The 13,275-nt window shown below is 39.4% G+C and overlaps 1 protein-coding gene across 1 annotated transcript in view; it reads right to left on the bottom strand.

The window, feature by feature from the left end:
- Positions 1-8,569: 8,569 nt before the first annotated feature.
- The window catches only part of alx4b (ALX homeobox 4b), a 32,790-nt gene continuing 28,084 nt past the window's right edge, over positions 8,570-13,275 (bottom strand). The window contains exons 3-4 of the mRNA XM_007569797.2: positions 11,531-11,659; positions 8,570-9,353 (exon numbers count right to left, since the gene is read on the bottom strand). Coding sequence (XP_007569859.1) covers positions 9,033-9,353; positions 11,531-11,659 — 450 coding nt within the window. The 3' untranslated portion in view covers positions 8,570-9,032. The remainder of the gene's footprint in view (positions 9,354-11,530; positions 11,660-13,275) is intronic.

Genomic DNA, 13,275 nt, shown 5'->3' with positions numbered 1-13,275 from the left:
GATTTTATGCAACAAATGTAATGAACATGTTTTTCATGGCCCGTAGATTTACTCTAACCCAGTGGTTCCCAAACTTTTTCTCCTGGGTCCCCCCAGTGGTTCCCAAACATTTTCTGCCCCCCCTATTTGAATTACAAATAGCCTTTTTGTTGAATGACGTGTGTGAGCGAAGGGGGTGGAGAAGGATTCTTAGAGACTCTCTAAGGGGGATCGACTTTTTTGAGGGCAAAATGAATGTACGTAGCCGAACATAGACAACAACATCAGTAGCCTACAGGCTACTTGTTAAGCTTAAGGTGATGTATTGATATTATGATATTAGCTAGTGATCTTTTAGCTAGCATTACCCGCATCCAACAGCTTTACTCAACTCAGTCTGTTAGTTTGGGGGGGAAAACTGTGAAAAGTTCTAACACACCTGCGTAGCTCTGCACAGCAGCAGCAGGTCTCCTTCGCTGCAGCACAGGTGTAAACCCAGCACGAGTGTTGTAGCGCTTATGTTGTGTTTAAAGGCGGCTCGGAAAAACAGGTTACCACATGTTAACAACGGATTAAACAGTTTTAACTGCTGATAAAAGTGACAGAGGACACAGATATGGGAAGTGTGGAAGCCCCTACTGTATCAAATTGAGAGAGGAATAACAGAGTTGGCCATTCTAAGGTTCATGTTTTGTTTTGTTTTGTTTTTTCATCCAGACAGCTTCCTGCGTCCCCCCTAGGGGGCGCGCCCCACAGTTTGGGAACCTCTGGTCTAACCTGCTGAAGGAAACATAACAGGTCACCGTTAGCGCTCTGGGTCTTTCTGGAGCAAATCATCGAGCTCATCTCCAGTTTTTCTTTACAGCGTTTGGTTCTAAGTCACAATGCAACACGGCGCACATATCTTAGTATTTCATCTCCTCAACAACAGCAGTTTCTGATACTGTTGGCCAACAAACAGACTGGACTCTCTATTCTCTATTTGCTTTACAGTTTTGCTAAATTGCGTTGTACCTTATTATCCATGGTTTGGTTTATGTTTAAAATTTTTGCCTGTGTGCATGTTTTGTTCCTTTTCAGTTTCTTCAAAACATAGTTCTTCAATCTAAAACTTTCATTTATGTTTGTTTTAAACTTTTATGTTTACTTGGTTAAATATAAGAGTGTTGTTTTACTTCATTCCATTTATTTATTTTTTCTTTGTTTTCCAAGTAATTTCTTTTACTCTTTTTTGCACAAGAATACTTACAACGCAAATTGTTACCAAATTGTCAATACCTACGTAGGAAAAACTTTAACCAATATAATGCGGCAATTGGCTTTAAATGGCATCTTGTTGTGGTGTAGAACATCATAAAATGTCCCGTGAGTACCAAGCTCCACAGATCCAGCGGTTTTTGACCCAACCAGACAATTTCTGTGACTCAGAACGTGGTGGTCTCAAGTAAAACAGGAAGTGAGCTGAACACAAAACTGGTCTGCAGGGACGAGCTGTTTCTCAGGCCGAGCAGCTCTGCTGTCTGAGAAGTTCTCTTGTGCCTGGTGACTCACTTGTTGAGCATGTGTTTTCAGTCCCCAGGACTTGAGTATAGCTAATGAACGTCACTAAATAGCTGAGGCTGTCCCATGTGAAAAGACCACAAAGTAATCTTTGGTCACAATAAAGATGAGTTGCATAGAAAGTCAGTGATGAACCCAGTGATTTTTGAGTCACTTTATTTCTCTTCTTTTCGATCTGTGATGCAGTTTCCCAGTTGGAGGCTGACCCACGGCGTAGTCGCTTTTTGCGCTGAAACTTCACTCACGGTGTGGCGTTTGGTCTCATCATCTCAGCCTGTCAATCTCTTCCAGAGTGACATGGTGCACCGGCATTCACTGGAGGTCAACTGTAGTGCGTGTCTGACCTTTGTGCTCTGCCGCAGGAGGCCTAATGTGCAACTGTACTGAGCAAGACTGGACTTCAGTGAGCAATAAATCACAAGCGTGCTTTACCATCCCCATTTTCACGAGATTCATAATTGGAAGCATATTGTCAAGGAGGAGGGCCGAAAAGGTTCTCTGGAAAACACAAACTGAACAAACTTCAGGACTTTGGGATGAAACTCACCATCAAAATTTGCATCACAACCACAAATTTAAAGATGTTTTCTTCAGATTTCATCTGAAATTTCAACACCAAGTAGTGGTGAGAAGATTGTGAAATGAAGGAAAATGATACATGATAAATGTTTTCGTTACAAATAAAAATTGGTAAAGTGAGAACATTTTAAGCAATTATCTGAATGAATGGTATCAACAACTGTTGGATTCACTCCTACCATTCCACTAGGGGGCTCTACAGTTTATTTACGGTACGTTGGGTTAAGTGACTTGACGGTTGACCGGAAGTAGATTTATTGCGAGCCGGAAGTGGTTTATGTAACCTTAAAACTACGTATTTCTTGCGTTTTTTATTATCGCCCAACTTGGTGAGTGCATATTGAATGTAGTAAGTAAGCTATTGAGAGATATGTTTTGTTATTTTATATGCCGGTTTTGGCGAAGTTGCTTTAAGTTAATGAAAATGCTAGTGGTTAGCAGCTAATTAGCAGAATGCTAACTCGAGTGGGTTTTAATGCTGAATGGTGTTTATTATACCATAAAGTGTTCAAAGAGGAAAGTGTGTACTTAATAATTTGTTGGTTAAATTAAGCAAAATTAGTGATAATATGCTCATGGTTTACATTAAATATTTAAATTTGTTTTTTAAGTTTGTGTTTATTTAAATATTATACAGACGAAGTATTGCAAATTTAATTTTTAATTTGTTTACAGTTTAACCTGCATGTCTGTATCACAATTAAATAAATAACAATAACAACAACCAACTTATGTTCTTTCAACAGCCATCTTGCTGAGACATGGCCGTTCTTCTGGACTGACAGACAGGAAATCATTTATCAGAGAGAAACCCAAAAGGCCTATCAAGGTGAGTAAATCTGTAAACAAGACAGTCATTAGTTTTCCTCTCCACAAATCTGTTTTTTATTTAAGTGAAAACCAGATTTCACTGGTGTCCCCGATTCAAGAATTGGCTCATAAATATTGGCAGCACATATTGGTGTTTGGTTAGGCTGATGTAGAAATAACTGGCATCAGCATAAAAAAAACCTGCATCAGTCAAGCTGAGGATTCTCATGGATGTGAGAAGCCACACCACCATGTGACCTTTGACCTGTCAGCATATGCTCACTGTTGCTCACTGCAATTATAAAACTTGTTAGCATACGCTGACTGTTGCGGTTTGCACATTTCTGAAATTGTCTCACATTTGTATAGAGAAGACTTTGCTCTCATATTCCTGCATAAGATCCAGTGCGACCAGTTGCTTTCAGAAGTAAACAGTCAATCCGTGTGTCATTATATCTCAGTTTAAAAGCAGGTATTTCTAATTTTGGTGCTGTTACAGTGCCATAATAAGATAATGAATTGGATCTTGAGTTGCCCCATTGTAACTCTGGAGGAGCTGCAGAGATTTAAGTGGGAAAAACTGTTAACTTTCAGACCTGCGCTCTGCAAATCTGGCTGTTATGCAAAACTGGTAAGAAGAACACTATGTTGAAAGAAACAAAAAGTGTTATTTACAGTTTGGCATGTTGTGAATCCAACTAGCATATGGAAGAAAGATCTCTGGTTCGATAAAACCAACATTTTTCTTGTTTGAAAGTTTGAAAATCATGTATAATTTTCCTTCTACTTGGCAATTAGGCACCACTTTGTGTTACTTAAATGCATAAAATCCAAGTAAAGTACAGCAAAGACTTTTCTAAGGCACGTTACTGTCGGCCTACTCTTCCATAACACGCCTCTGTTCGGGGATTGGTCATTATTCTTGTTCTGTGTGATTGATTTCTTATGCATGTCAAAAGCGAGTGCTAAATATGAATTGTTTTCTGGCAGTCTAGCCCTGTAATGAGGAACGTTTTGACTGAGCAAAGATCTATGTGCGCCTTCATCTTCAGCCACCCACTCCTCTGCATGTGGCCAAACAGAAGGGCTGCGGTGTTTGTCCATGACCACAACAGGAGGACGCTCCTCCTTGGACGTCTCACTGGACAGCACCACCGAGTCAGATGGATTTTGATTCATGAGCTCATGTCACTGGGGAATGTTTGAATGAGGAGCCGTTTGGTTTCATCAAGGCCAATTCATTTATGTCACTTCACTTCCCCTCCAGCCCTTTAATGTTTTAGGAGTCTTTTCATTAGAATAAAGAATCTGATTTACAGTGCTAGCACCAGCGTTCCTCTGAGGGATCATTTAACGCTGGAAGCTGGAGTGCAAGCCCCAAAAATATGACCTAGAAGAAATTTCTGCTGAAAGCTGATATCAGGGCAGATTTACAGCGCCGGCCTCGCTAACGATGGCCCTTAACGAGCAGCTCAGACTGACTGACGGGTCAACTGATGGGAAAATAAGGCAGTAAATGAGGAATCGGATATTTCCCCTCTTTGCTATATCAGTCTGGCCCTAATGCAGAGGGGTGAACTTTGAAGTACCCTAATGGTCTTCATGGTCTTTTAACCGAGCAGCCCTATATTATGGGTGCCAATGGAGCCTGGCTGGAGCAGCGTGACCCGTCAGCTTTAACGAGTTCTTCTCAGGGCACAGTAGTTTGCTCTTCTTCCTTATTCTGGGCGCATATTTATCATTTAGCTGTGAAACAGAAGAGTTACAAGGTTTGGGGAGAGTCTCTTTAACAGGCATTGCCTTCTTTTGATCAGACCAGAGGAAGAGGTCAGCGTCTGTAACACGGTTGAACAGAGTTACTAAAGTACACAGTGGTCCATGTTTTATTTTTATTAGCAAAACGTAACCCTGAAGTTTTGCTTTCCTAGAAAACTATCTAGTAAATATTTGTGATATTTTGAAGATGCTGAGGTCACACAATAAAACTCTGACACATTCAAGATGATGCTACAAAGATAACAAAATATGTGAAATTACAAAAATAAAGACAAAATGTTACAAGAATAAAGTCATACAAGAATAAAATTATAGTACTGCAAGAATGAAGACTTAACATTACGACTTTATTCTTGAAATATTATTAATTTATTCTTGTAATTTTTAAACATTTTTCTTAGAATGGCCCCATTACTCTGTTGAACAAACTAACATGTGAAAATTATATTTATTGTTTATTTTTTTAAAATTTAATAAAAATTTACATTTAAAAATATTATTAACTGAACAACTTTGTTGTTTATTGTATTATTATTTTGGTTGTACATATTTTATTTGTTTAGCAGCAGCTCCCTCTTGTCTCTAATGTGCAAGTGTAAAGTCTTTTGGACTAAATTTGTTCTCAGTTTCAGGCTAGATAACTTTTTCTGAAGAAATATTTCAGGTTATTTTTTAATTAACAACCCCATGTTGTTTTCTAATGTTTCATAGAGTAAAGCGACTTTTACTAAAACAATTTTTTTCCCAGCTTTGACAGAACTTGGAATGATCTACTTACTATAGAAAAAAAATAACCCTTTAAAGAAGAAATTCTTCAATCTTTGATTCTTTAAAGCACAATTTATTTCAAAATCCCAAACCAGCACTGACAGAAAAACAAAGTATTAATTCTGTACAAAGTCCTGCACCACGAGGACTGCACTCTGATCCTGTTTTTGGTACTATGGACGGGCTTCAAAGTGGGACAAAAAGCTGCTCAACCTTTGACTTGAGGTTGGAGAGAACTGCCCCAGCAACATTTTTTGAAAAAAGCACAGTAAGTGCAATAACTTATTGCATAATGGAGACCATCAAAAGTAAAAATATATGATTAATATACAATAAAAGCTGCTTAAAACCACAGAAAACAAAGCATTTTTCAGAAAAACAAAAACAACGTGGCACATTTAGCATTATTCCTGTTATACTTCATTGGTTTAGAACTGGATGTCCAATAATTGAAAGAGAAGCAAAAACACATGAACAAATAAACGAACAATATTATTTATATTGTTCACATTCAAACAATATGGCGTCATTAACTTGAATTTAATTGCATTAATTCAGTAGTATCAACATAGATGGAGCGGCAGTGGAGAGGAGCACTGAGGAAAAACGTCAAAATGACAAAAAATGAATTGGTGCCATGGATTCATTTTGGCTGCATGTCAAACACTAGCAACAGATATGGGAGACAAAACATGACTAATTTGAACTGAAGCCAGTTTTGCAGACTGCATGCTATACATTATTTTTTTTTTGCAATATTTTCCTTCATACACGCACAATTTTGTGTTGGTTGATTAGATGAAATCCTCATGAAATACATTGACGTTTGTACACTGCAAAAACACCAAATTTTACCAAGTATTTTTTGTCTAGTGTTTGTGCAAATATCTTAATCCAATTGAAATGACATAACTAACATAAAATAACATTTTCAGCCACATACAAGAGACTGTTTTAAGTCAATAATTCCTTAATAGTTAATTTTAAAAACCTGCTAATTCAACGAGCACTTATTTTATTAGTATTTTTGAGTCTGAAAGGTGACTTGGAGCGCAGCTTTGGTTGCTAGGTAACGAGCTGGGCTTTGCTGGGGTTGCTAGGTAACAGGCAGTGCCTGCTGATCTGTGATGATACACTCCAGAGGAATTTGAAATGGGCCATTTTCCAGACACCAAAAAACATTAACTTATTGCCCAAAACCAGCTGTATGTCTTTTTCTTTTTTTTTTTTTCTTTAAGCGCTTTGGCTGTTTTTTAAAACAGAAACCGAAACATTGATCTATTTCTTCTCCTGTATCTTGCTGAAAAGTTATTATTTGTAAGTTAGTTTTGTCTTATCTCAATTTTAGTAAGATATTTACTCTAGAAATGAGTCAAAAAATTATCTGTAAGATTTGTTTTTACAGTGTAATTGTAAAGAGTGAATGTGGCTCGGCTCATGTCACAAAGGGAGAGCATTTAAAATGATAATGAATCCTGCCATCAGGTTCATCCTGGAGCCCAGCTCCGCTGATAAACTCTGTTGGCATGGCAACACAAACCGGTCCATGCTATTGATCCAGGTATCCCAGCGTTACAGAAAACCGTTCAGGAGAGCCACGGTGGCAGGCTCTGAATGATAAATTGAACATTTAAGAACGTCTGCAGGCCTGCAGGCTGTCACTTAGCCTGGTGTTTACAGGGCGGGACAACGGCGGCTGACGCTAATTAAGTTTGTCTCTTCCTGTTGGTTGCTGATTGAAGCTGGCATGGCAGGCTGGTGTTGACGGTTGCTGCAGCGTGTCTGCCAGCAGGGACTCTGTTTCCTGAAACTGGAGGCCTGAGTCCCGTGGAGGCGACCCTGGGAGGGGAAATGACAGCTTGGTTTGAAATTACCGCCAGCCTACAAAGCCAGACTCGACTGGCGCACCATTTCTGTTTCTAGCTTGATTAGCTTCACCTTACTGCGCTAAACCTTTGCCCTTCTCTGCAGGGAGATGAACTCCCAGCAACAGGCTCCGGCTAAATGATTGTTTTCTGTCATAATTGTAGTTTGCAATGGAAAGTGACAGGATGTAAACTGTCCACCCAGTGTGTGCGTCTGGGAATGCTCACAGTGAGCGGACTTGTTCTCAGACAGCTTACAAAATGACAGCTTTGTTTAGAAACACACTTAAACAGGCTTATGCAGTCTGAGGAGAGAGTCTGAAGAGGCATCCATTATGAGTGCAGCAGGACGGCTGCAGCGAAAACATAATAAAGGAAGGAAGCTACATGAATCTTAAATGGCTGTAGTGTGTGATCTGATGTTTTATTACGGTTTGAAGGGAGTAAAACTGAGAGATCAAGGAATTATGTGCTCCTGTAAAGACGTACATACGTCTTAAAATTAATTCATTTTCACTGCGGTAGCACAATCTCACACTGAAAAATCCAGTTTTTAACTTAAAGACATTAAATCATGTTAGGAAAAAACATATTTATTCTTCTATTACATTCACAAGTTTGGAGCATAAGATTTTGTTTAACTCACTCTGAAGTTTTCCTTTATGGTTTAGTTCATAAAGATGGTTGATTCTGTCTGGTGAACCAATTCGATGTGAACTGACCTCTGGTTAGGGATCATTATCTTGTTAAAAGGTCCAGTCATGACCCAGTTGTAGTTTTCTGGTGGACTATATCAGATTTCAAAGAGTCTGTGATACTTGAACAAAAATACACAACATCACGGATCCTACGCCGTACTTAATAATAGGCATGAGACACTTTTTACCTTCTAATTTAATGGCTTGTAATTGGGCCTCTGTCTGAAACTCCGCCTGCAGGAAGTTATCACAACATGGCTCCTTTCTCAGAGAAGTAGCTGCTACAATGAGCTCAGCAGATGCTCCGTTCCACCAGGTGTTTGCTAATTGCTGCTGGCTAGTCTGAAGGAGCTGAGTGAGGGAGTGCTGCTCTGTGAGGCTGAAGCTTGGAAACTGCAGCTCATAGGAGGAGCTTTCTTCTCGTGGGCGTAGCTTGGTCCACCCAGACTTATGTACAGCTGAATGGTTGCCATGGAGATTAAAGGATTCCTCAAACTTGCATGGAGAAATCAAGGCAACACTCCATGTATGTTTCTGATGAGGGAATAACTTTATAACATGATGTAAAGCTCGAAAAAGTTGATTTTACGGAATACTGCTGCTTTAAAAGGAATTGATGTCTTTTGGTTAAAGCTTATTTCTTAACATTTACCTAAATGAAACGTTGGGTGTTCAGTGTGAGACTACGACACTACAGTGAGAAATGTTATTATTATTTCAAGGCAATTTATGCATCTTTATCAGGACTGTGAACAAGTGCTGGGGTTTTCCTCTAAAGTCACACAGCTATATTTCTGTCTAAATACAGAATATTCCTTGTCACAGTTATCTGACTTGCTTTGGCTGCGGCTCTGGCCCCTCTTATCTCCTCTGGCTCCCCCTCTTCATCTGACTTGTGTTATCGTTAGTGCTCTCAGGAAAACCCCTCTCCTCCTTCTCAGTGCTCACTGACGGCGGCTCCGGAGATGAGGCCATCGCGGCGACCGGGCGGGTCCCATCATGTCGCCCAGGAGATGGCCGCGCTGTGTTCCTTGGCCTTCATCCGCAGCGCAGCTATGCTGGAGGACTTGCGATCGGGATCAACGTTGAGGTCGTAGCCGTTGATGCCCCCGCTGATCCCGGCGCCCCCAAACAGGCTGCCCATGTGTGTCTGTCCCATGTGGCTGCTGCCTGGACTGGGGACGCCCAGGAAGTCGGAGACGCCTCCGGGAGCGTGAGGGTGAGGCGGCATGCAGGACGGGACGGAGTCGCACGGCACCACGCAGCCTGGCACCGGGGAGGCTGCACTGCTGCTCCCGATCCACGAAGGGTTCTGGATCTGGAGGGAAAGGGTTGGGATTATGGTCTGGTTTTACTGACAACAATCTACAAACATGGGATGGCACAAACCCGTTTAATCTGGTTTGTTGCTTGGCTTTTTTATCCTCATTGTGGCAACAGACCCTAAACTCATGTAGAAAGCCAAACTCGTAACTTACTTTCAGTGTTCAGGCTGGTTAACACAGCTGGGTTATTACAGCTTCTGTCACCCACTGAATACTAGTTCAGCTTCAACCCTGATTCAGGAAACTCGACTTTGAGGGTGTTTTCCCACCTAATAGTCTGGTAGAATCGGTTTGATTGCGAACCAAAATTGCAACATTTGTGATATTTTCAGCTTTACAATCCAAACTAATTGAAAAAACTGTTCACCTCCTCGCCTGCGGTAAAAACTGACTAATAAACTTTTGCTACTCACCACACAATAAAGTTTAATTTCTAGAAAATAATCTTTCATTAAGGTGATACTTTCCCAAATCTTTGCCAGTCCAGGTAGATTAAACATGAGAACAATTTGGGCTCCTTTATTTTCTTTTTTTCTGTTCTGGATTCACAAAGCAGATTGCACTAAACACCTGCAGGAGCAAATGGCAGAAAAGTCCAGGAGGTGGAAACAGTTCAGTTGGCTTCAATTGAGCCACAAACACAGCAGACAAGGTTATGATCAAAGAGACAGAGATTTGTTTTAACATTAATCATATTTTATTCTTCAAATGCTTAAGAATAACATCGGACATGACAAATGATGTCAGAACGGCCTTTCTAAATAATTTTGTTGCTGCAGGATTCATTTCCTGAAGATTGTTTTAAACTAAAAACATGTCAGATTATGTATTTTTTGTAAATAAACTATAATATCTTTAAATTATATCAATGTTTAAAACTAACTGATTATGCTAATTTCACATGTGAAATAATAAAATCTTTTGTTTCCACTGTTCTCACTTGCCAAAACCTTATAACAACCTTCCTTCTTTATTTTTTAGAGGATTGAGCTTCTGAAACTTTCTGCTTCTTTTTCCACTTTTTCTTCATGTTTTCAACAAACAGCATTTTGCATAAGGAAGACAGTTTTGGTCTTTTTAAATGCAAAGCTATTTGCTCCGCCTGTTATTTACATAAATATACAGAAATATGGTCAGGATTTAAACGTGGGCAAACTGCTTCAGTAAAGAGAGAGACGCTGTATTCGTGTCTGGCAGTTTTTAGTCACTGAATGCTGCTTAATTCAGATGAAAGCATCTGATTCACTTGGAGCCAGAAAGAGTTTAAAACAAACCAGATATTATAACAGACCTAAAACGAACTGAGGTTCATATTATTAAGATTTCAGATGGTTCCTGTAAAGCACAGGTGCCCAACTCAAGGTCCGCGGGCCAAATCTGGCACACAAAAGCTATTTTTGTGGCCCTCTAGACCTCAAATGGCCACAAAATAGAACTTAAAGATAACAATTGTGTGCTTAAAAAATATTTTATTGGTCAAATCAAATCAGTTTTTATTGGTACAAAGCCAAATTACATCAATGTGAAAAGATGTTGAACATGGAAAAAATGTCAAACATGTCAAAAATCTGAATGTTCTTAAAGGGCCAGTTATGCCAGAATCAATTGATAAAATTAAACTGTTAAAATATATCAGCTTTTTGTTTCAGCGTCCAATACGTGTTTCTTAAAATGAAATTTTAAACATCTTTTCACACTGATCAGTCCATCCAGGATTTTGACTGTTTTTGTGCAATCAAAATGGCAGAGTTTGTGGTGCTAATTCACGATGTTCAATGTGACTTTTTATAAATCACCGTATCGATCACAGACTATAACCTGGCATCAAGTAAAGCTGAGGCAGCAGTCACTTAAACCCAATGTTTTGGGCCAATTTTGAGAAACATTTGCATTAGAAATCAGAAAATAATGGGGGGATCTGCTGATTTCATGTGAATTTTGCAGATTTGTGAAATTTGGAGGGACTTATTGATGTAATTTGGAGTCTGAGGGCCACATCGGGTTTAGTTTAATCGTATCGACACATTCTGCCTTTTATGATTCTGGTGAGGCCCAAAATGAAAATGAGTTTCACACTCCTGCATATGGCACTCTCAAATGTTTGGTCTAAAACATGCTTCAGTGGAGATTTATTAATGTTTGATTGTAACTCGACTTTGGAGACCATTACCTGTGCATAGTTTTCTGGTCGAGTGAGAAGTGGCAGTTCGTAAGCAGTGGAAAAGTGTGTGCGCACTTGTTGCATCTGGCCAAAACGTTCTCTCTTCCTCCACTTGGCTCTGCGATTCTGAAACCACACCTGCGAAGAAAGCAGTCCATCAGAACAGCGGACGTCAATTAAAAACAAATTGACATCCGTTTTGCACATATCTATTAAAGTCTCCAAGTTATTGTTCAAAACTGGGTCATTTTGTTCATCTATATAAAAAGTATATTAAAAAAATCTGAGTGTATTGAACATGGTAAAGAAAATAAATTGCGCTACACATGAAAGTCTTTTTGGGACTTGACATGTCTTTAAAGTGCTGTCCACACTGGACTATTGATGTGAAAATGGTGAGTCTCCCCCGGTGCAGTGAGTTTCAGCTCCTCCCTTTGATACAAAGCCGTCTGCCTCCCTTCATGCTGCCAGCGTCGACAGATCCACATCTGGGGCTGCAGCTGTTCATAAATCACTCTCAGAAAGGTGTGCTCTCTCCCACATGTCAGCACAGGGAATCCCTTGGTACAGCTCATGAAACAAGTACTGAACTTTTGACCAACATGGTCAAACGTTGGCCCAGAGTTGCATTAACTAATAACCTCTGGGTTTAAGTGTTTATTTTATTTTAGGCAGGTTTGATCTTTTCTTCTGGATCAATAGATTTTAAAAAGGTTGCTTTCAGCAACACGCTGACAAATGTCTTAGCCTTGTATTCAAGCATAGCTACAGAGTTTAGGGAGAATTTGTTGTACCACAAAATATATAAAATACCGACAGGTTGAGATAATTCCTCAGGAAGATTCTTAAATGTGGCAGTTTTTGATGCGTTCACTGCAAAAACACAAAATCTTACCAATAAATTTTGGTCTAGTTTCAAGTGCAAATATCTCACTCCACAAAACTAAATTACAAGTAACATTTCATTAAGATTTCAGAGCTTATTTGAGGTCAATAATTCCTTAATGTGGATGAAAACGTACTAGTTCCATTGGGATATCTATACATTAGCTAATTATCTTTGGATCTAAGTTATTCTGCTTTAGGTATGTTTGATCTGGTCTTCTGGGTCAGTAGATTTTAAAAGGTTTTATATCAGTAACATGCAGATTATTTCAGTTAGAAGTGAAATAATTTGCCAATGGAACTAGTACTTTTTAAAATCAGTAGCAAGGAAGTATTGACTTAAAACAAGCTTTTATATCTTTCTGAAAAGTTGCTTCAGAAGGCTGCTTTTCTGAAGACAAGTTAGTTTTGTCTTATTTGAAATGTACTAAGATATTTGCAGAAAATGGACCAAAAATACTTGATAAGACTTTGTGTTTCTGCTCTGTGATATGGCTCACCATATCACAGAGCTTCTCTTTGAGGATGCTCTGAGCATGGCTGCTTTTTATGGCAGCAAGGATGTAAACATTTATATGAGATATATTTATAATCCAGCCATGGCGCTAGCGCTTATCATCCATCAGCTATGAGAAGAGACGTCAGCGTCTTTCTTATGCATTGGGGCCATAAGCCTCTTACACCTGGGAGTGGCTACGTATGCGACTTTTTTGGGGAACAATGAAGTCGGTGATTTTACAGAAGAGCTATGGATTCAACATGTTCAAATGACGCACAAATGTGCGATGCCCTGGTGGAGACTGCTTCTTACTGTCCAAAAAGAAAACAAACAAACCATCATCCTCCTACTACTTCCTGTTGTCTTCTTC

This window comes from Poecilia formosa, unplaced genomic scaffold, assembly GCF_000485575.1.
Source record: "Poecilia formosa unplaced genomic scaffold, Poecilia_formosa-5.1.2 Scaffold246, whole genome shotgun sequence".
NCBI classification, from domain to species: domain Eukaryota; kingdom Metazoa; phylum Chordata; class Actinopteri; order Cyprinodontiformes; family Poeciliidae; genus Poecilia; species Poecilia formosa.
This window is presented reverse-complemented; position numbering and strand designations above follow the sequence as displayed.